We start from the raw sequence: 24,215 nt of genomic DNA on the forward strand, positions 1-24,215 counted from the left end.
GGATTAATGGTGTGCACCTTTGGGGCTGGGAAGATGATGGTTCAGTGGTTAAAGGCACTTACTTTAAGGCATGTACTACCAAGCCTGGCATTATGTTTTTGTTCTTTGAGGTATATGATAACGATTTAGGTGCTTCAGGCTGGAGAACTGACTCTAGTTTAGAGGACTTGCTATGCAAGCATGAGGACTTGAATTCTATTCCCAGCATCTATGTAAAAAAGTCATGGAATACATGCTTGTAACCCTAGCACTGAGAGGGGGTACATAGGATGGTTTCTGAGGCTCTCTAGTCAGCCAATTTTGACAAAACCTGGGAGCTTCATGTTCAGTGAGAGACTGAGGGAATAGGAGAAAAGGGACATAGAGGAGGTCACTTGATGTGTACATCTGCATGTACATGTTCATATACCACATGAGAACCCATACTGCATACTACATACATCAATTTTTTTTCTGTGTATATGTGGTATTGGAGATTGGACCCAGCGTCTCTTACATACTAGGTAATTGTCTTAACTCTGAGCTTTGTCTCCACCTTTTTCTTTTTTCTTTCATATTTTTTATTTCCATTTATTTGACAGAGAAAGGGGGGGAAGAATGGGCATGCCAGGGCCTCCAGCCACTGCAAGTGAACTCCAGACACGTGCATCCCCTTGTGCATCAGGCTAATGTGGGTCCTGAGGAATAGAATCTGGGTCCTTTGGCTTTGCAGGCAAACGCCTTAACTACAAAGCCATCCCTCCAGCCCCCCCCATTTTTTTTTTTTTGGTTTTTTGAAGTAGGTTCTTGCTGTAGCTCAAGGCTGACCTTTAATTTACTGTATAGTCTCAGGGTGGTCTTGAACTCATGGTGATCCTTCTACTCCTGACTCCCAAGTGCTGGGATTAAAGGCATGTGCCATCACACCCAACTCTTTTTTTTTTTTTTTTTAACTTTTTATTTAGAGACAAGATTTTACTAAGTTGTCCAGGTTGGCCTTTAATACCCCCTGTAGCACAGGCAGACATTGAAGTTGTGATCCAACTGCTTCAGCCTCCTAAGTAGCTGGAATTATAGACCTGTGTCACCAGACTTAGACAGTTTTTTTTCTTCTGTAAGTGTGATGTACATGCATGTATGTATGCATGTTTGTATGTGTGTGGGCACATGTGTGTGTTGTACCAGAGGTTGACATTGGATGTCTCTTTTTCTTGCTTTCTACCTTACTTGTTAAGACAAACATCTGCTGGACCCAGAGCTCACATCCAGCTAGTCCAGGTGTCTAGTTTGTTCTGGGAACTCCTCTCTGCCTCCCCAGTGCTGGGATGACAGGTCCACTCATGTGGATGCTGGAGATCCACACTTGCTTCCTCATGCTTGCATGGCAAGTGCTTTACCGAAAGCTATTTCTCAGTCCCAGAAGTAGTTTTACTATCTAGAAAATACTGAAACCCTTTTTCTAAAGCAGGGTTTCTTAGTTTGGAGTGAGGCTATGGGTGGGTTTTAAGAGGGCCAAAACTCTTCTGAGTTCACCTTTAAAGTTTTGTGCCCGTGTTTTTCTTTAACAGACACTTAGGTAGCACCTGGATAGCCTTTGCATTTTACTGTCCTTCCATTATCATGCCATGTGGGGCTGGGATGCTGCTCAGTAGTAGGTGAATAGGTGAGTGGGGAATAGTCTTCAAACAGGAAACTACTCTTAGCTGCCTGGCTGGCCTCCTTTCCTGCCCTTGCAGCTTAATCCATGTGCTTTCCAAATCCCTCCCTTCCTTGGCAGTTGCAAACTACCAAGCCAACTGCAGCTCAGCTGGCCTTCCCAAACCATCCCTTTGTGTGTCCCATCTATAGAGACCTTCCATACTTCAGTTAGGATAGGTATTGTTACACTTGGAAGGAAGATTCAAATACATAGTAAGGAAATAAAATGCTAAAGCCCTAAAAAGCTTACTTTGAAATTGGCAACATTCCTGTGTGTTTAAGAGTAGAGAGGAGGGGTAGGAGGATCACCATGAGTTTGAGGCCACCCTGAGACTAATTCCAGGTCAACCTGAGCTAGAGTGAGACCCTACCTCGAAAAACAAAACAGAACAAAACAAACAAAAAAAAGAATAGAGAGGATCTGTGGAAGCTGGTGTGAAGATACTTTGATTATAGGAGGAACAACTCTTATCCTTGCAAATATCCAACAAGGTTTTTTTTTTCAGGGATAGGAACTGTTAATATTTCTGCCACAAGCAATCAATATATCCTTACCAACCCTGAAATACCTTTATAGCTTGTCACATAGGTTTTGGAAATGAGACAGCGGAGTAAATATTACACAAGTACTTATTCAGTGTGTTTTGTTTTTTTTTAAAGATTTATTTTTCTTTATTTATTAGAGACAGAGAGAGAGAGGGAATGGGTGCAACAGGGCCTCTAGCCACTGCAAACAAACTCTAGATACATGAGCCCCCTTGTGCATCTGGCTCACGTGGGTCCTGGAGAGTCAAATCTGGGTCCTTAGGCTGTGCAGGCATGCACCTTAACTGGTAAGCCATCTCTCCAGCCCCACTGTGGCTATTTATTTATTTATTATTTATTTGGGTTTTTTGAGGTAGGATCTCAACCTCAGATTAACTATGTAGTCTCAGGATGGCCTTGAACTCATGGTGATCCTCCTACTTCTGCCTCCTGAGTGCTGGGATTAAAGGCATGTGCCACCATACCTGGCTACCAGTGTGGTTATTTTTATACAGTAGTGAGAAGAATATTGTTCCTAAGTTCTTAGGTATCTTTTTATTGATGTGCAAAAATTTTTTCATTGATAGTGACTTGGTTATATATGACACTGAAATGTCTTACTTTGTGTGATATTCAATAGTATATTAAAATGGTAAAATTGCATGGGTTTTGTAGGTACTTTTGGAGTCTAGAAGAAATGAAATTTTACCAAGTCATATAAAGAGAAAATTGAATTTAACAATGTGAATGATAGTCTAACCTAATGCATAAATCCTGTGTGGTTTAGTGTAAAGATGAGAAACTGTTGGTACTTATCTATTGTAAAATTTAAAAAGAAGTTGGGTGAATGCTATGATAAAATTTTTGTAATTTTTTTTTTTTTTGAGATTGAGTCTCACTCTATCACAGGCTGACCTAGAATTCACTCTGTGTTTTTGGGGTGGCCTTGAGCTTGCAGTGATCCTCCTACCTTTGCTTCCCAAGTGCTGGGATTAAGGTCGTGAGTCACCGTGCCCAGCTTGGAATTTTTTTTTTTAATTTTTATTAACATTTTCCATGAGTATAAAATATATCCCATGGTAATTCCCTTCCTCCCCACCGCCACACTTTCCCATTTCAGCTTGGAATTTTTATTAGGCATAACTAACAAATCAAATTTCCAAGCAAATGTTACATAGTGTAGGCTTTACTTAGCTTATCAATTTATCATTTTGAAGCTAATTATTTTAATTAGGTTACCTATGTACAATATTTTAAACATCACTCCTGTAAGATTTTGAAAACCACATTTAACATGGAACTTTAGAAATAGTCACCTTTTAAATCCTGTTGAAAAGCCATGTTTAAGATTTAATTTGCCAAAATAGTGTTATGTCAATATTCTTTCAGTAATAAAGTTGGACAATATTACCAATATCTAAAAAGTTTAAAATATTTATAGGTTGAGGTATTCGTGTGGTAAGGAAATGTTCTAGTGAATTACCCTTTTCTTGGATTTTGGAGGACCAAAAAAAAAAAATCTTGGGCGGGGGGGCTTACAGCTGTGGATGAGTTTTTCCCTCAGCTAGGGCCTGGGCTGACTCGGTCCAGGCCCAGGCCCAGCTGGGAGAGCCCCCCAGCCCTTATTCTCTGTACGGGTTTTTATCCGCTCCAGTTCCCCACATGGCAGGAGCTCCTTGAACCTTCTTTTCTCTTGCTTTCCATGCTTTACTCCAGACTCTCCACATGGGGTCCCTAACCATGTAGGTGCCTTTCCTAGGCTCTGTACTTCCCTCAATAAACATAATAATTTAAAAAAAGGTGTATTGTGTCTTAGCAGTGATTTTTATTCAATCTTGTTTCCAAAAGCATGTCTTCCAGGGTCTTAAAAGCCATTATGTAAATTACCAGTGAAGTGTAACATATATAAACGTAACAAAATCACTTTCGTAGTGACAGTACTCCAACCATATGGGTGTTAGTCATAGAAACTAGACGTTTTATGACATTTTTTAAAGTTTTTTTGTCTAGATAGTCTTTTTTTTGCTTCTTCCCTTAAAATTTTTATGTATCCAGTACATTTCATTCAGAATTGTTTTATTTTTAAATATTGTATTTATTTATTTATTTGAGGGGTGGGGGGCAGATAGAGAGAGAATGGGCACACCAGGGCCTCTAGACTCTGCAAACTAACTCCAGATGCATGCACCCTCTTTGTGTATCTGTCTTACGTGGGTCCCAGGGAATCGAACCAGGGTCCTTTGGCTTTGCAGGCTAATGGCTTAACTAACCACCAAGCCATTTTCCCAGCCTGAATTGTGTTTTTTTTAAAATTTTTTTTGTTCATTTATTTATTTATTTAAAGAGTAACGGGGGGGGGGTTAGGGGGAGAGAATGGGTGCGCCAGGGCTTCCAGCCACTGCAAATGAACTCCAGACCCATGCGCCCCCTTGTGCATCTGGCTAACGTGGGTCCTGGAGAATCAAGCCTTGAACCGGGGTCCTTAGGCTTCATAGGCAAGCGCTTAAACACTAAGCCATGTTTCCAGCCCCACCGAATTGTCTTTTTTATTATGATGTATTTTCTTTTGTATTGTTTATATTTTTGGTTACAAATGTACAAAATAAAGATATGTTGCTGGTCTTGTAAGTGCTATTCAGATTTGCTAAGTGTATACCGACAACTGCAGCAGTTCACCAATTTCAAAAACTTGGAATTTTGTTCATTTGTCTTCTTTAAGACCACCTCAAATTTAAATGCTACCTTATTGTACATCTAAAGTGTATTAAAACATTGTGGTAGTTAATAAAACACTATTTTTATTTTTTGGTTTTTCGAGGTAGGGTCTCACTCTGGTCCAGGCTGGCCTGGGAATTAACTCTGTCATCTCAGGGTGGCCTTGAACTCATGCCAATCCTCCTACCTCTGCCTCCCTAGTGCCTAGTGCTGGGATTAAAGGCGTGCGCCACCACTCCCGGCTATTTTTTTCTTTTAAAAAGAAAGTAGAGAGAGGGAAACAGCTAGTAGCTAAAGTATTAGAAAGTAATTTTTTTTGGGGGGTAGGCAAGAAAAACTCTAAAATTCTTTTATCTTGAGATAGTGCCTCCCGTGCCCTAGGCTGTCCTTGATCTCACTGTGTAGCTGAGGATGACTTTAAATTTCTGATCCTCCTGCCTCCACTTTCCAAGTGCTGCACTTCAGACATGTGCCACTGTTTCTACTTCTGTGGTATTGGAATGGAACCCAGGGTTGCCATCCGTGGTAGGCAAGCGCTCCACCCACAGAGCCACCTCAGACCTGAGGGTTTTTTTTTTTTTTTCTTTTTTTCAAGGCAGAGTCTCACTCTAGCCCAGGCTGTTCTGGAATTCACTATGTAGTCTCAGGGTGGCCTCCAACTCACAGCAGTCCTTCTACCTCTGCCTCCCGAGTGCTGGGATTAAAGGCATGTGCTACCATGCCTGTAGACCTGTGGTTTTTTAAAAAATTACTTGTTGCCATGTGTGGTGGCACCATTTTGTGCATCTGGCTTAAACATGGGTACTGGGGAGTTGAACCTGGATCCTTTGGCTTTGCCACCTACCTCAAAAATCCAGAGTAGAAAATTTACCTATTTATTTAAGTGGGGGAAAGGAAAAGGAATGGATGTGCCGGGGCCTCTAGCCACTGCAAATGCTCAGATGCATGTGCTACCTTACTGGGGGATAGAACCTGGGTCCTTTGTTTTGAAGGCAAGTGCCTTAACTAAGCCATCTCTCCAGTCCCTGTGTTTTTATTGTAGTGGTAATTATTCCATTTTAGTAAATCTTCATTCAGTTTGTAGCTACATGGATGCTTTGAAAATACTTTGTGTTCGCTGGTGGTGTACTGATGCCATGTTTCCCTGTTTTTCTCTAGGTATCCCAAAGGCATTCATGTTGAGACTTTAGAGACTGAAAAGGTAACCTTAAGAATTATTTAGTGGTGACATGAAGCATACCCTGTGATCCACTGAGGTGCTTGAAAGCAGAGTTTGCACCCATGCTCCCCATTAACTGGTGGCTCTGAGCCTTACTTGTACATTGGGCTGAGTGTGACCATTTTGGTCTATACCTAGCTTACAGCTTTTCTAATGGTGATTCAGTGGATGAATGGGAGTGAGCTTTACTTTTTTTTTTTGTAATGTGAACATGCTTTATGATTTTGAGAGTGTACAGTGCTAGGTCATGCCCATACTGTGGTGGGAATGTGTACTGGCTTGTGGGAGCAGAATGGTTTCATGTCATGTTGGCAGGGAACAATAACTTTAAGAATTGGAGTCAGCCAGGCGTGGTGGTGCATGCTTTTAATTCCAATACTCAGGAGGATTGCTGTGAGTTCTAGGCCTCCCTGAAACTACTGAGCCATCTCTCCAGACTTTGATTATAACTTTTACTTATTTGTTTGTTTTTTTGAGGTAGGGTCTCACTGTAGCCCAGGCTGACCTGGAATTCACTATGTAGTCTCAGGGTGACCTCAAACTCATGGTGATCCTCCTACCTCTGCCTCCTGAGTGCTGGGATTAAAGACATGTGCCACCATGCCCAGCTGATTATAACTTTTTTTGGGGGGGGGAGTGTTGAGGTACGATCTCACTCTAGCTCAGGCTAACCTGGAATTCACTATGTAGTCTCAGGTTGGCCTCGAAATTACAGTGATTCTCCTACCTCTGCCTCCGGAGTGCTGGGATTAAAGGCATGTGCCACCATGCCCAGCTGATTACTTTTAGTGGTAGCAGAATTATGATTTTTTGTGGATTCAATTTACTTGTAGAAAATTGCGTATTTGCCTTTTCTTTTAGAAGGAGAGATACATAGTCATCAGCAAAGTTGATGAAGAGGAGCGCAAAAGAAGAGAGCAGCAGAAGCATGCGAAAGAGCAGGTAGTGGGCTCTCTCCCCTGCGGGAGAATTGGTAGTATGGCTGTGAGCTGTTCCTTTTTCTGTATTTATTTATTTGTGTGTGTTATTTATGGATGCGTGCATATCACAGTGTGTGTGGAGGTTAGAAGTCAGCCTTGAGGTGTCCAATCTCCTACCTTTGAGACAGGGTTGGTCTTGCTCTTGTTTTTTGTTTTTTTAGCATGAGCACATATTTTATTGGGTAGATACCTAGGAGAGAGATTTTGGTGTGCCATGTACGTTTAGTGAGAAGCTGCGACCTGGACCCAGATGCTCAGCATCTATACTGGATAATAGTGTCAGTCTTTTTTATTCTACCCACTTTGTCAGGCTTGTCGTGACGTCATCACGATTCTTCATTTTCATGGATTTCTCTTGCATGTGTATCTGTGCAGTGTATATGTGTACATGTGCATGCTCGTGTTCACATGTGTTGGCAGACATACCTGTGTGTGGTGGGATGTCAGAGGTCAATATCGGGTGTCTTTCTCATCTGTTTTCCACCTTATCTATCAAGACAGGGTTTCTTGTAGAACCTGGTGCTCACTGGTTAAGCTAGTCTAGCTAGCCAGTTTGTCTCAGTGGACCCTATCTCCACCCCTGAGTGCTGGCCCTTTATCTGGGATAGAAAGGAAGAAACGGACGGAGGGAAGAAGGAAAGGGGAAAAGGAAGGGAAGGGAAGGGAAGGGAAGAAGGAAAGGTGAAAGGAAAGGAAGGAAAGAAGCAGATCAACACACTCTCTCTCTACTTCGCTCAAGACATGTTCTCTTGGTATTGCACATGCCAATCTAGATGACCTGTGAACTTTGGCTGCTCTCGGGCTCTGCCTCACATTGTGGGCACATTGGGATGACAGATGTGCAACAGCTTGTATCCAGCTTTACCAGGAATGCTTGAGAATCAGTTTTGGGTTGGCAGACTTTATAAGCAAGAACCTTTAAGTGCTGAGCCATTTCCCCAGCCCTCATTTTATGTATTTCTAGATTGCATGTTGGAGTAGTTTATTTTGTACTTCATTTCTTCATGCATTTATTTGATACAGGGTCTTTCCATATATTTTGCAAAGCTGGTTTCAAATTTGACATCTTCTTGCCCTCCGCTCCTTGAATGGTGGGATTACAGGTGTGTTCCCCTGTGTCCAGCTAGACTTAATTTGATATATAGGTTTCTGCCATAGAAGAATTGAACTAATACAAAACTGTAGGCTTGAATAAGGGATCATTAAATTTAAACATTAGCTTAGTTCCTTTATATCACGATTGGCCAGTTTCTATTTAAATGTCTTGAAGAAAGTATTCTTGGCAAAAAATAAAAAAATAAATAAAAAACAAAGAAACTATTCTTGGGATGGTGGTGTAGCTCCATGGTAGAGAGCTCTCCTATATACATAAGGCTTGGGTTCAAGCACCAATTTTTAGCAAAGAAAGTGTTTTTATTTTGAGACAGAGTCCCATGTAGCCTAGGCTGGCCTCAAAGTCAGTATGTAGCTGAAGCTGACCTTTTGTGGGTACTGGGGAATTAAACTTGTGACAGGCTTTACAAGCAAGCACCTTTAACTGCTGAGCCATCTCCGCAGCTCAACATTCTGTCAGGTTCTTCCTAAGGATTTCTGGGCAGGTAATATTTGTCCCTTTTGTTTCAGTGTTGCCCTTTTTGGTGTAAGAGACAAGGACCACAGGCAGCTGACATTTTTGGCTAAACTTCCTTTCTCTGTGAAGGTAGTAAGTTGTCTAAAGCTGAGAGTGGCTCTTTATGTCGTTACTGGTTGTCAGTCAGGAGTACACCACCGTACATCTACTCCTGGCCTCCTCCTCCTGTAGTTCCTAAAATATTACTCAGGCCACACCATCTAAGTGAACTGATTTTAGTCCTTTGTCACTCAGACTTCTGGAGCCTCATCCTTCTCTTCTCTCTCTCCTCCAGTCACACTTACTCCCATTCCACTGATGCTGCCGTCCACGTCTCCAGATCCAGGAGACCACTATTCATGTTCCCATTCTCTTATTTTTTTTTTTCTTTTTGGTTTTTCAAGGTAGGTGGCCTTGAACTCATGACTATCCTCCTACCTCTGCCTCCCGAGTGTTGGGATTAAAGGTGTGCACCACCATGCCCAGCCATGCTCCCATTCTTTTTTTTTTTTTTTTCCAAGATAGATTCTCACTGTAGCCCAGGCTGACCTGGAATTCACTGTCAAGAATGGAAGTGGGGGCTGGAGAGATGGCTTAGCGGTTAAGTGCTTGCCTGTGAAGCCTAAGGACCCCGGTTCAAGGCTCGGTTCCCCAGGTCCCACGTTAGCCAGACGCACAAGGGGCGCACGCGTCTGGAGTTCGTTTGCAGAGGCTGGAAGCCCTGGCGCGCCCATTCTCTCTCTCTCCCTCTATCTGAATTTCTCTCTGTGTCTCTCGCTCTCAAATAAAAAAAAATAAAAATAAAATAAAATAAAATAAAAAAGAATGGAAGTGGGCTAGAGACCTTGGAAAAGGTATACCTTGAAAAGCAGTAGGCATTGAGTCTTATGGCCTATCATAGGTCATTTACACAGCACCCACCTCTCCCACACCCACAGTTGTATAATGCAGGCTCTATCTATATGTGTAGCCAGCATTGGGGAGGTTTCTATCACCTCTACTTATATGTTGATTTTTTTTTTTTTTTTTGAGTTAAGAGTCTCGCTCTAGCCCAGGCTGTCTTGGAACTCACTCTCTAGTCCCAGGCTAACCTCAAACTCATAGTAGTCCTCCTGTCTTGGCCTCCTGAGTGCTGCAATTAAAGGCACATACCACCATGCCTGGCTTATATGTTGATCTTGATGTCACCCTTTCCAAGTTCCTGTCCCACTCCCCCGAGAATTGTGGTCCTAGAACTTTTTTTTGGTGGTGGGGGGAGGCAGAAAAATTTTATTTTATTTATTTATTTTTGTTGTTTTTTTCAAGGTAGAGTTTCACTCTAGCTCAGGCTGACCTGGAATTTACCATGTAGTCTCAGGGTGGCTTTGAACTCATGGCGATCCTCCTACCTTTGCCTCCTGAGTGCTGGGATTAAAGGCGTGCGCTACCACACCCGACAGAATAATTTTATTTTTTAACTAGTTTACATAGTAGGTTTCCTTAAGGTTTTTTTCATATGTACTTAATTTTTTTGGTCTCTTACTGACCTCCTCTTTTATTCCCATTGTTGCTTTTTTTTGTTTTTGGAGGTAGGGTTTCATGTATGCCATGTAGTGGAAGATGCCCTTACCTTCTGACCTTCTTGCTTCCTGTCTCCTGTGCAGACCATACCAGCTTTAACATTCTGTTTTCAGTCCCATGAAGTTTAGTTTTTTATATATATACGCATACGTGTGTGTGTGTGTGTGTGTGTGTGTGTGTGTATAATTTTTTTTTTTTTTTGAGGCAAGCCCAACAGACTGGCCTTTGTTTTCAACATGAGAGAGCATGTGCATGCATGTGTGAGAGAGAATTGAATTGGCACAACAGGGCCTCTAGCCACTGCAGTCATACTGTAGGCGGGTGCACCCCTTTGTGCGCATGTGTGACTTTGCATGCTTACATCACTTTGTACATCTGGCTTACATAGGACTTGGAGAGTTGAATATGGGTCTTTAGGTTTCACAGACAAGTGTCTTAATGGCTAAGCCATCTCTCCAGCCCTTCTTAATATGTATATATATATATATATATTTTTTTCCTTTATTTATTTGAGAGAGAGAAAGAGGGAGAGAGGAGAAGAGAGAGAGAGAATGGGAATGCCAGGGCATCTAGCCACTGCACATGAACTCCAGACGCATATGCTACCTTGTGCATCTGGCCTACTTGGGTCCTGGAGAATTGAACCTGGGTCTTTAGGCTTCGCAGGCAGGCATTTTACCTGCTAAACCGTTTCTTTAGCCCCCCCCCATATATGTTTTACATCTCTAAAAATTTTATCTATTTATTTATTTATTTAATACAGAGAGAGAGAGAGAGAGGGAGGGAGGGAGGGAGGGAGGGAGGGAGAATGGGCACACTAGGGCCTTCTGCCACTGTAAACAAACTCCAGATGTATGCACCCCTTGTGCATCTGGCTTATGTGGGTCCTGGAGAATCGAACTGGGATCTTTTGGCTTTGCAGGCAAATGCCTTAACCACCAGACCCATTTTACATTCTTATCAAGAATTCCCTGGGCTGGAGAGATGGCTTAGTGGTTAAGTTGCTTCCCTGCAAAGAAAAATGGGTCTGGTATTTCCTTTGGGAGTAGTTTTGCTGATGTAAGCAATTCAGTGAGGTTGAAGCAGAGAGCAGTGAGATGGTAACACTTAGGGGTTAAATTGGAATTAATATATGGAGGAACTTTTTTTCCCTCCCAGATAGGGTCTCACTGTAGCCCAGGCTGACCTGGAATTCACTATGTAGTCTCAGGGTGACCTCAAGTTCATGACAATCCTATCTCTGCCTCCTGAGTGCTGAGATTAAAGGTGTATGCCACCATGCCTGGCATGTTTGTTTTTTTTGAGTAGGGTCGAACTCTACCCCAGGCTGATCTGGAATTAACTATGTAGTCTCTGTCTGGCCTTGAACTCATGGTGATTCTCCTGCCCCTGCCTCCTGCCTCTCCTAGTGCTGGGAGGAAAGGTATGCACTAGCTCGCCTGGTTAGGTTTTTTTTTTTCAAGGTAGGGTCTCACTCTAGCTTAGGCTGACCTGAAATTCACTATGGAGCCTCAAACTCACAGCTATCCTTCTACCTCTGCCTCTCAAGTCTTGGGATTAAAGGTGTGTACCACCATGCCCAGCTACGTTGTTTTGTTGTTGTTTTGGCTTTTCAATGTAAGGTTTCCTATTGTCCAGGCTGACCTGGAATTGACTATGTAATCTCAGGGTGGCCTCGAACTCATAGCAATCCTCCTACTTCTGCCTCTGCTGGGATTAAAAGCATGTGCCGGGCTGGAGAGATGGCTTAGTGGTTAAGCGCTTGCCTGTGAAGCCTAAAGACCCTGGTTCGAGGCTTGGTTCCCCAGGTCCCACGTTAGCCAGATGCACAAGGGGGCGCACGCGTCTGGAGTTCGTTTGCAGAGGCTGGAAGCCCTGGCGCGACCATTCTCTCTCTCTCTCCCTCTATCTGAATTTCTCTCTGTGTCTGTCGCTCTCAAATAAATGAATAAAAAAAAAAAAGCATGTGCCTCCACACCTGTCTGTTTTTTTTTTTTTTTTAAACACCTTGACTGACTTGGAAATTTTAAGAAATTATGAAAAGTGATGGGTAAACTTTGGCCATTGTTACTTCAGTAGCTGATGAGTAATTTGCTCTGTGTTTGCTTTCTTAAGAGAAGATTATATATGAAGATCATTTTAGATGTACTGATGACATCCAAGCTATAACATGTTTTAGTTCTTTCAAATAAGGAAAATAGTGTGTCTTTATATATATACTTATGCACACACATATATATGTATATAATATTTTTTAGGAGGAGCTGAATGATGCTGTGGGATTTTCAAGAGTCATCCATGCCATTTCTAATTCGGTAAGTAAACCATAGTTTTTGTTTTCTCATTGAATGGCTAAACATCTTATTTAGGGAGATGTATCTAATATCTATCTCAGAATCATTGGTCTCTTAGAATGCTCACATGGTGTGGAGGAAGAGGTTAGAGCTGCATGGAGATGTAACTACCGAATTATATCTAAACCATTTTTCAGAAATCCTGTTTTATGAAAATACATAGAGGATTATGCTATCCTCCAGCAACCTTTTTTGGCTACAGGAACATAGCTTTATAATTCTTAGAACCCTTGAGTAGGGGCTGGGGAGATGGCTCAGTGGTTTAACTTGTTTGTTTGCAAAGCCTGCTGGATTCCCTAGTATGTATGTAAAGCCAGATGCACAAAGTGGCACATACATCTGGAGTTCATTTGCAGTGGCAAGAGGCCCTGGTGCACCCATACTCTCCCTCTCTCTCAAATAAGTAAATAAAATTAACAAAACAAAACAAAAACCTTAAGTGGAATTATAGACTAAATTCTATGAGGAGAAGCAATCAGATATTTGACCGAAGGTATGTTATTCTCTATGTAGAATATTCCAGAGAATAAAAATAATTATGCCTATGTTGACTTTTTATATAACTGTAATTGAATACACACACACACACACACACACATAAAATAACTAAATAATATTATGTAAGCTTTAAAACTGTGTTTGCTGTTTGTATAAATGTGTTAGAGAATTCTATGGCTATCATGTTTCTTTGCTTCCATTCTGAAAGTATCCACATTATGCATTGATAAACCTGCCCTGCTCAGAAACTTGCCTGGAATCTTGTGGGTGTGGTAGAAGGCATCTTTTCTGTTAGACGCTGAGCTTTGCATCAGAGGAACATCAAGGCCATGGAGATTCTCTCAGAGATCCATAGCTGGGGAGGCACATCACTCTCTTCGCTTGTGGATAAGCACAAATTAAAGAGCCTTGTAAAAGAAGAGCGCAGGCTACCTGTAAACAGCAGAGCACAAAGTTGAGTGAACCTGAGGAGGAACAAAGGTGCCAGGCTCTTCTGCAGCTACTAAGATTGCAGGGAGCAGAAAAGCCGAGTGGAGGCTCTTGCCACACCTGCCCAGGCTGCTCCCCCTGAGCTGGAACCCTTCAGCAGCATGGCTGGTTTGACCCAGGTTGGCTGTGTAACACAGCTATGGGCTGTCTGTTAATGTGGAGCTCTCTTGTAGCTAGCACAGTAATTTAACATTCCAGAGTTGTGATGTTTGTTTAGCTTGCACGCATTAACATAATCTTCACTTGCTCTATACCTCTGTGGCATCTTTCCTATGAAGAATAGTTCACAGTGCTAGAATGATGGCTTAGCGGTTGAAGGCATTTGCTTGCAAAGCCTGCTTGTCTGGTGTTCAGTTCCCAAGCCACCCATGTAAGCCAAATGCAAAAAGTGGCAGAAGTCTCTGTCGTTCATTTGTAGCAGCAGGAGGGCCTGATGTGCCCATTATCTGTCTATTTGACTCTTTCATAAATAAATAAAATACTAAAACAATAAGTTAAAAGCAGTAAGAGAAGAGGGCTTGAGTCAATATTTTACTCCTTTTAGTCAAGCGCAGGAAGTATACTTCAAACTCCTAGCTATTCATGCGGCTGAGGCAGGACTTTCACATTATTACAGGTGTTCAGGGCCAGCCTGGGAAAACTAGCAAGACACTTCTCAAAATAACCTACTTCCAATTTTTGATTAATAAAAATATGAAAAAATTACTTAGAACCAGCATAGTGGTGCACACCTGCTACCTCAGCGTTTCAGAGGCTGAAAGCAGGAGGAGTGTACGTTTGAGGCATGCCTGGACTACACAGTGAGTTGTAAACTAGCCTGGGTTCTTATGGGACCTTTTTTTTTCATTTTTCAAGGTAGGGTTTTGCTCTAGCCCAGGCTGACCTGGAATTCACTGTGTAGTCTCAGGGTGGCTTCAAACTCATGGTGGTCCTCCTACCTCTGTCTCCTGAGTGCTGGGACTGAAAACATGCACCACCATGCCCGGCTACATGGGATACTGTCTTCAAATAGCAGTATCAACTTCCTTCCGTCGAAGAAACCCATCAAGAACTTCCCATTCCTCCAATCATGGGGGCGTTTGATTTTGCACTGAACATTCCAGAGAAATGAAGCCAGCTGGTGTTGGGAATATGGTTCAGTGGACAAAACACATGTCATACAAGCCTGAGGACCTAAGTTAGGTTACCAGACCCTGCATAAAAGTTGGAAGCCATGGTTCAGAAGCTCATGGACCAGCTAGCCTGATAAATGTAGGGGTGAACAATAAGAATAAGAGACGTTGTCTTCAAGCAAGGTAGAGGAAGGTGCTGACGTCTGAAAGTTGTCCTCTGACCGTCATACAAATGCCTGTGGAGCGCATATGCCCTCCTACATATGCACACGCGTGCACACATGCACTCCGCACCAAAATAAATATTGAACAAGAAAATAAAGCCAGCCCAAACTTATGTATGTATGTTAATTTTTAAAGATTTTATTTATTTATTTGAGATAGGGAGGGAGGGAGAGAGAGAGAGAGAGAGAGAGAATGGGTACATCAGGGCCTAGCTACTGTAAACGAACTCGACACATGCACCACCTTGTGCATCTGGCTTACATGGGTCCTGGGAATTGAACTTGGGTCCTTTGGCTTTGCAGGCAAGCGCTTTAAGTGCTAAGCCATGTCTCTAGCCATATATATATATGTATGTGTGTGTGTGTGTGTGTGTATGTGTATATACATATATATATATTTTTATTTTTTTTTATTTTTTATTTTTTGGTTTTCCAAGGTAGAGTCTAACTGTAGTTCAGGCTGACCTGGAATTCACTGTGTAGCCTCAGGCTGGCCTCGGAATTCACAGAGATCATCCTACCTCTGCTTCCCAAGTGCTGGGATTAAAAGCGTGCGCCACCACACCTGGCGTGTGTGTGTGTGTGTGTGTGTGTGTGTGTGTGTGTGTATTTTAAATGAATAAAAGCAAGTGCAAAATCCTGTTGGAATCTGAAGTGTTCTTCTTAACCTTCTAACCTTTCTCTAGGGCAAGCTTGTTATCGGACACAATATGCTCTTGGATGTCATGCATACAGTCCATCAGTTCTACTGCCCTCTGCCTGTGGTAAGTGGCTCAGCGTCAGCGTGCACCGCGCTTTATGGAGAAGATGGTCTGTGCTTTGCTGCCTTGTGCATGTCTTCTCAGACACATGCTTGTTTGTCCACTTCTGACAAGGTTGTGCACATAAGCTATTTTAAGGGCTCCTTAGTCATGTGCCATTGCTAGAGCCAGGGTAAATGTTTGTTTCTTTGCTTGATGCTTGTGGTTTACTCATTTAGTGCTGGGTGGGGTAGGGTAGGCCACAGGTGTGGCCTGCTGGTTTGGTGCTGCTGAAGTTAGATGTCTGGGGCCACTAAAAAGGCAGTGCCCGTGGAAACGAGTCAGCCCCAGAGATCCTGAGTGCCTCCTGCTGAGTTGCTGCCCCGAGGGACTCAGGGGACCTCAGTGGTATCTTCTTTACCCTTGGAACAGGTCATCTAAGTGCAAAGCACAAGGGCCTTTGGCCTCTTTGCTTGCTCTTGCTTCCTGTGGAACATGGCTGCACCTCACTGTCCCTGTCACTGTCCGCCTCCCTCCTGGATTTTCTGTCTGTTGGTCTTGGGTGCTCTCTCCCATTGTCACTACTTCAGCACAGACACCAGCATCTTCTCGGCTCTGGTCTTTCAGGTCTAGGTTACATTTCATGCTGGACTCGGCACTGTTCCCTGGCTAGCCTACAGGCTGAGAGTCATTTAGGATTTATTTATCACAAATGAGAGGTGTACATTTCTTTTTATTTGGGGTGTGTGTGTGTGTGCATGCATGGGTGCAGGTACAGGTCTACCCCCACGCACATGTGGAGGTCAGAGGACAACTTTGAAGCTGGACCTCACTTCCTGTTTCATTTGAGTCAGGGTCCCTTGCTCATCGCTCCTATCATGAACTTCTAGGAAATTCTGACTCCATCTCTCTTCTCACCATAGGTGTACTGGGATTACAGCAGCCTGCCATGGCTTCCATTGTTTATGTGGGCTCTTGGATCTGAACTCACATAACTCCATGTTGCTCAGCAAGTGTTTTACCCACTGAGCCATCTCTCCAGCCCAAGAGCTTTATTTATTTTTTTAAGGTTTAGAGAAACTTTATTAGATTAAGAAAAGAAAAGAGGAGGAAGTTCAGAGAGCTCTTGTGAAGTGGAAGGCAGGAGGGGGTAGAGAGCCCAAGTGGGAATAGTGGTTCCCTCCCCCCATCTCAGCCCAGCGGGGCCAAGACAAGGGGTTTACCAGAGCAGACCTGGAAGTTCAGGAGAGGTAAAATAGCCAAAAGAGAAAAACCATATTATATATTTATTTATTTCGGGGTGGGGGAGGGAGAGAGATTGGGCATTCCAGAGCCTTCACCGCTGTAAATGAACTCCAGACACATGAACCACCTTGTGTATCTGGCTTACATGGGTCCTGGAGAATCAAACCTGGGTCCTTTTGCTTTGTAGGCAAGTGCCTTAACCACTAAGCCATCTCTCCAGTCTGAGTCCAGATTTTTAATTTTTACTGTCTTCTGTTGTTTCCATGCAAATTCATTTTTTCTGGCTTTGACTTTCCTCGAGCTCCAGCTCTGGTTTTCCTGTCTTCTAGGGGTTTTCCTCTGCGGGTCTTGATACCATCTCCATGTGGTCTGTTGCCCACGTTTTTCTCATTCTCTCACAAGTAGCCTTATTTCTCACCTGGACTTCAGCAAAGTACCTGCTAGATTCCATGTCTTCCTTTAACATTCATCTTGTACTTTGCACTATAGGTTGGCCAATTTTTTCCATAAAGGGCCACATAGTACAACACTTTGGGCTTTCCAGGTTGTGTCACGCTTGTGACAACTCTCAAATGCCGTCACAGCCCCAAACGACCAGACAGTACGTGAGTACATGGCTCTGTTGCATCAATTTTAATTAAAAAAATAGATAGTGGCCCAAGTTTGGGCTGTAGGCCATCATTTTCCAACCCCTGCTTTTTAAAATTTATTTTGTCTTACTTTTTGAGACAGGGTCTCATGCAACCCAGTCTGACCTTGAACTCAATATATAGCTGAGGATGACCTGGAACTCTTTTTTTATCCCAAGTGCTGGGATTACAGGTGTATGCCCCTTTGCCGGGCCCAACCCCTGTTTTGAACTGCTACCAGTTTGGAATAATCTTTTGTTGCCTCTGCGCTGGGCGGTTGGTCCAGTTCACGAACCTGCAAGCTCTCCTCACGTTGGATCGCTCCCTCGGAAGCTCACGGCCTGGCTCACCCGAGAGCGCGTCCGGCCTGCTGCTCCCGGGTCTTAGTTCTGCACCTTTACACTCGAGTGACCCCCTCCGTGGTGCCGAGGCGTCATGGCTGCTTAAGTCAGCTCAGTGTGATGGCCCGAGATTTATAACATTGATTTCAGACCACTCTTTTCTTACTGGCCAAACAGACTGGAGGAGCAGCTCCTGGCTTGACTTCAAAGCAGTGGAGCTATCAAGAAGGACAGAGGGAAGCATATTTAACCCTGCATTAGATGCTGTGGCTACCAAACAGGCTTCGCACATAGGACATGTTACATGTTGATTTGATGAATGAGTTTTCGGATGGCTGGCTTTGGGGTCTCCTGATTTATGGTGCTGTTCACTAACCCTGCTGCAGGTTCTCAGATGCCACTCATTCTTTGTTTTGCATGCAGCTGGGTCTTTTTTAATTTTTAATTTCGTTTTTGTTTTTCTGAGGTAGAGTCTTGTTCTAGCCCAGGCTGACCTGGATTTCACTATGTAGTCTCAGAGTGGCCCTGAACTCACAGCGATCCTCCCACCTCTGCCTCCCAAGTGCTACGATTTAAGGTGTGTGCCACCACACTCGTGTGTTGTATGGTATGGTCATCCACTTGTTATTCCCCTTGTCCCACCTGGCTGGCTGACGGGCTCCCCAGGAGTGCTGTGTCTGCCCACGTCTGTGGTTTGGCACAGCTTCAGCCAATGTGCTGCCGTGGCTTTCCCGAGTTTGCGGCCTGCAGCTTCACCTGCCCCGCCCAGGGCCTGCTTATGCCACCAGGCTTCCCTGCCTGCTGCTTGCCCCCACACATTCTGTACTTCCTCAGTTCCACAAACCTTGTACCTCTCTGATACACAAGTGTTACCCTATTTATACTATATGACCCTGTCTAGGTGATTGCTCCTAGGAAGCTAGACGTCATTGTCGAAGCACTTTGTGGTGAGCACTTAATAAATGTGAACTTGACTGAGGCTAGTGTAAGATTCTAGTGGAAAGCAGGTGATTTTTTTTTTTAACAACTTCCATGATTATAAAAAATACCCCATGGTGATACCCTCCCTCCCCCCACTTACCCCTTTGAATCTCCACTGTCCATCATACCCCTTCCCCATCTCAATCAGTCTCTCTTTTACTTTTGATGTCTTGATCTTTTCCTCCTCTTATGATGGTCTTATGCAGGTAGTATCAGGCATTGTGAAGCTATGGATATCCAGGCCATTTTGTGTCTGGAGGGAGCATGTTGTATGGAGTCCTGCAGGTGATTTGTATACAGTGGTGGGGACTTAGGGTAAGCAGTTTTATCTTGCTTAATACCAAAGCAACCAGGGCAGTTTATTCAATTATATGTTCTGATATTGTCAGCAGGAGAAACAGTTTTATTCTGTTTACCTTGGAAGAAACGAGGAGAATAACGGGGAAAAAAAAGTCCATGTAACATAGTATAACTTTTACATGAACTGGCATCATGTTTTTATTTGTAAAATTTTATTTATTTTTGGTTTTTGTGAGGTAGAGTCTCATTCGAGCCCAGGCAGAACTGGCATTCACTATGTAGTCTCAGGGTGGCCTCGAACTTATGGCAATCCTTCTACCTCTGCCTCCCAAGTGCTGGGATTAAAGGTGTGTACCACCATGCCTGGCTAATTTTATTTATTTGATATTTTATTTTTATTTATCAGAGAGAAAGAGACATACAGAAATAGGCAGAGAGAGAGAGAGAGAGAGAGAGAGAGAGAGAGAGAGAGGGAGAGAGGGAGGGAGGGAGGGAGGGGGGAGGGAGGGAGGGAGGGAGGGAGAGAATGGGCACGTCAGGACTTCCAGCCATTGCAAACGAACTCCAGATGCGTGTACCCCCTTGTTCATCTGGTTTATTTGGGTCCTTTGGCTTTGTAGGCAAGCTCCTTAACCACTAAGCCATCTCTCCAGCTTGTTTTTATTTTTGTTTTTCAAGGTAGGATTTCACTCTAGCCCAGGCTGACATGGAAATCATATATAGTCTCAAGGTGTCCTTGAACTCACAGTGATCCTCCTACCTCTGCCTCCCAAGTGCTGGGATTAAAGGTGTGTACCACCACACCCAGCTTGGCATTATGTTTTTAACGGGTTAAGAGTAACAAATCTGTATCTTGGAACTACCTTACGAGAAAGTCTTTATGTGACTTCTTGGTAAGTGAGCATGACCTTGTAGAAGGTATTGGCCTGGAGCTCTCTGTCTGTTTGTCTTAGAGGTAGCCTTATTTCTACTTTTCTCATGCTTGTAACATGTTGTCATTGTGGTCTTGAGAGATTAACAACAGTCATTACTGCACTTTTGTTTGACATAGCCTTGAAGCCATGTGTTCATGCATTGTCCATTGATTTAATGACAGCCACTGAAAAGGCTCTTGTGTATTTCAGGCTAGCTAAATACAGCCTGTATTTACAGCTTGGAAAGCTAATTGGAAATGGCAGCTTGATAAAAGCATGAATAATGCTGAAGAGAAGTGTGGTTTACAAAGGGTCAGGAGTGTGACTACCCAGTCTAGCATGGCAATTATGTATGTAAATGAGTTAATTCAAAATTAGAGTATTCTCATTTCTGCTCTAGACTTCCTGATCAAAATAAACTTGGGAAATGCATAGTGTAATTTAGGCACTTGCTATTAGTACCACTTTAGTAATTTCCTGAGCACGTGGAGTTGGAATCATATGTATATGGAAATGTCTGTGTTTAATGGCTGTTTTAACTAACGTTTAAAGGTGGTCTCACTAGAGGTATTAGCTAGTTTACACTGTGTCCATTTCTCGTAACCATTTAATGACACTGCTAATGTCATTATGATGAGAAGTTGTTGTCTGTTACTGGAACTTTTCTTGAGGTAACTCTCTTATTTTAGCCATCTAATACTTTGATTTTGCAGAGATTAATTATCAAGTCATATAGTTCCCAATGAGTGAGGATTGGGAAGAATTTTTTTTAAAGAAAGTAATTATTAACTAGGGCTGGGGAATTGGCTCAGTGGTTAAAGGTGTCGCTTGCAAAGCCTGCTGGCCTGAGTTCAATTCCTCACTATCCATGTGAAGCCAGATGCCCAAAGTGACACATGCATCTGGAGTTTATTTGCAGTGGCAAGAGGCCCTGGTGTTCCCATGCTCACTTTTTCTCTCGCGTGTGAATAAATAAATACAAGTATGTTTAAAAGTAATTACTAATTAAAAGTAGATTTTTGTAGTTTAGCATAAGGCCTGTGTGAGGCTTGATGGTTAATGTTTGAGACAGTAGGTAAGAATCTGAGCTGCTTATGTGTGCTTTTTAAAATAATATTTATTTGAGAGAGAGAGAGGCAGATAGAGAGATAGAATGGGCACACCAGGGCCTCTAGCCACTGTAGACAAATTCCGGATGAATGCACCACCTTGTGCATCTGGCTTTATGTGGGTATTGGGGGTAAAACCTGTGACCTGTGGCTTTGCAAGCAAGGACCTTAACTACTAAGCCATCTTTTCAGCCCTTATCGATGTTTTTAGTGCTATGGATGTGCTAGGAAAACTGTAACGAGTCATTCTCTTGACTTTTAGGATTTGAACGAGTTTAAGGAGGTGACAACATGCGTCTTCCCCAGGTAGGCTTTCTTAAGAACTTCTTTCATTTTAAACAATCACTGAGACATATGCAGGAAAAACAGGCAGTTTATATAAACTGGGGAATGGTTTCATAGATTTAGTATCTGCAACTTTGTGATAATTGGCCATTTAAATTTATGACTGCTTTTGTCAGCCAATTAAAGATCAATTTTTCTTGTTTACTTTTTTCTTTTTCAAGGTAGGGTCTTGCTCTAGCCCAGGCTGACCTGGAATACACTATGTAGTCTCAGGGTGGCCTCAAATTCATGCTGATCCTCCTACCTCTGCCTTCCAAGTGCTGGGATTAAAGGTGTGTGTCATCTCACCTGGCTCAAAAACCAGAATTTGAGCTGAATGAATGTAGATAGTGAGTCCTTTTTGGTTATCCTCTATGTTTTTATATATATATAAACATATATATATATATTTATATTTTATTTATATATATATTTATATATTATAAATATATAAAACATATATAAAATATATACATTATATTATATATCTTATAGTATATATATATTTTAAAAATCTATTTATTTTATTTGAGAGAGAGAGAATGGGTGCACCAGAGCCTTCAGGCACTGCAAACTCCAAATACATGTGCCGCCTTGTGTACCTGTCTTTCATGGGTCCTGGGGAATTGAGCCTGAGTTCTTTGGCTTGCAGGCAAGCACCTTAACCACTAAGCCATCGCTCCAGCCCTCCTGTGTCTTTTAAAAAAATATTTTAGGGCTGGAGCGATGGCTTAGCAGTTAAATGCTTGCCTGTGAAGCCTAAGGACCCTGGTTTGAGGTTTGATTCCCCAGGACCCATGTTAGCCAGATGCATAAGGGGGTGCGTGCATCTGGAGGCCATGGCACACCCATTCTCTCTTTGTCTATTGTTCTCAGATAACTAAATAAAAATAAAAACAAAAAATATTTTATTTTATTTTTTTATTTATTTGAGAGAGAGAAAAGCAAGATAGAGAGAGGGAATGGATGCACCAGAGCTTCTAGCTATTGCAAACAAACTAGCCACATCGCCACCTTGTTCATCTGGTTTATGTGGGCACTGGGGAATCAAACCTGGGTCTTTACATTTTTGCAGGCAAGTGTCTTAATTGCTAAGCCATCTCTCCACCCTTGTTATCCTATATCTTGTCTATAGGGCTGGTGAAGGTTCCTGTGACACTGGTCTCTCATGCATGTGAGACTTAAACCTTTTTTTAAAAAAAAATATTTTTTGTTCATTTTTATTTATTTATTTGAGAGCGACAGACACAGGGAGAAAGACAGATAGAGGGAGAGAGAGAGAATGGGCGCTCCAGGGCTTCCAGCCTCTGCAAACGAACTCCAGACATGTGTGCCCCCTTGTGCACCTGGCTAACGTGGGACCTGGGGAACTGAGCCTTGAACCGGGGTCCTTAGGCTTCACAGGCAAGCGCTTAACTGCTAAGCCATCTCTCCAGCCCGAGACTTACCTTTTAACTGTTGACATGTCCAACTGAGAGCACACTGTCCTCAGTAAGAACTGTGTGGATACAGGTGGGAAGAAGTATCCTGAGGCACTGTCCCCCAAAAGAGAATGACTGATGCATTCATGACCACAGAGTGAATACCAATAGCCCCTCTGAGGAGAGCCCTTAGTGGAATGGTGATGGGAAAAAGGGGATATGAGTATGACCCAAGGGAAATAAAGTTCATAATTAATAGGAAAAAAAGGTTGTGTTGCTAGAGATCCCCTTCTTCACTTCTCCTTGTGCCCGATAGTGGTGTCCACGGTCACGGCACTGGGTCTTCTGTCCTCAGTTCCAGATATAGTCACTTTGACAATGAAGATTACCTTTCACAGTAGAAAATGGCAGCAGTTGTAAGAATTTCTGTTGTGCAGACCAGAGCAGTAGTATTAGATGGGAACTTGCAGCAGTTAGGACCATTTAAAGGCGTGGGAGAGGGCTTACCAAGCCCTCAGGACCGGTGCGGCGCACACGCTGTGAGCCGCAGACACATCTGGAGCTGCTCCTGTGCCGTGCTGGCGCGCGGGCTGCCGGTGGTGGGGCCCGCGCCGAAGAGCCGCCGCCGGCTGCTTGAGCTGGCTTCCCACCTGCTCCTGTGCTCCGCTCGTCTGCCCGCTTTAAGTGTTCTCAGAATTAAGCATGTTTCAAATATTTCATATTTTAAGTATGTGTGAATTTTATCTGAGAAATATTTTAAGTTTTTTTTTGCATTTGGGTAAAAGACATTTTGGGTATTTTTGATAAATGTTTTGTTTACCTTATTGAAATTTCTTTTGTTTTTAGGCTCTTGGATACTAAATTGATGGCCAGCACACAACCTTTTAAGGTATTATTTAAATCTACATTATTACTGATAGGTCATATTTAGAGTTTTTTTTTTCTTTTTTTCCCTTTTGAGATAGGGTTTCTCTTATCCATGGCTGGCCTTGTACCTACTTATGTAGCTAAGAATGACCTTGAGGTCCTGATCCTCCTGCTTCCACCTCCTAAGTGCTGGAATTGTGGCCAGACGCTACCACACCTGGCTCTGTTCTGACATTCTCTGAATTGCTACATAATAGCCTTGAAATTCTGGTCTATTTAAATAATGTAATTCCAGATACAAGGAAAAGATACATGGAAAAGAAGAGAAATGTATCAAAATGTGATAGTTGTCTTTCGGTGATAGAATTGTGTTTTTTATTTC

At 42.8% G+C, this 24,215-nt stretch overlaps 1 protein-coding gene across 1 annotated transcript in view; it reads left to right on the top strand.

The window, feature by feature from the left end:
- The window catches only part of Parn (poly(A)-specific ribonuclease), a 178,898-nt gene that overhangs the window by 28,442 nt on the left and 126,241 nt on the right, over window positions 1-24,215 (top strand). The window contains exons 10-15 of the mRNA XM_004652276.3: window positions 6,076-6,118; window positions 6,998-7,078; window positions 12,544-12,600; window positions 15,649-15,726; window positions 21,484-21,527; window positions 23,813-23,855. Of these exons, the coding sequence (XP_004652333.2) occupies window positions 6,076-6,118; window positions 6,998-7,078; window positions 12,544-12,600; window positions 15,649-15,726; window positions 21,484-21,527; window positions 23,813-23,855 (346 nt within the window). The remainder of the gene's footprint in view (window positions 1-6,075; window positions 6,119-6,997; window positions 7,079-12,543; window positions 12,601-15,648; window positions 15,727-21,483; window positions 21,528-23,812; window positions 23,856-24,215) is intronic.

This window comes from Jaculus jaculus, chromosome 11, assembly GCF_020740685.1.
Source record: "Jaculus jaculus isolate mJacJac1 chromosome 11, mJacJac1.mat.Y.cur, whole genome shotgun sequence".
In the NCBI taxonomy this organism is placed as follows: Eukaryota; Metazoa; Chordata; class Mammalia; order Rodentia; family Dipodidae; genus Jaculus; species Jaculus jaculus.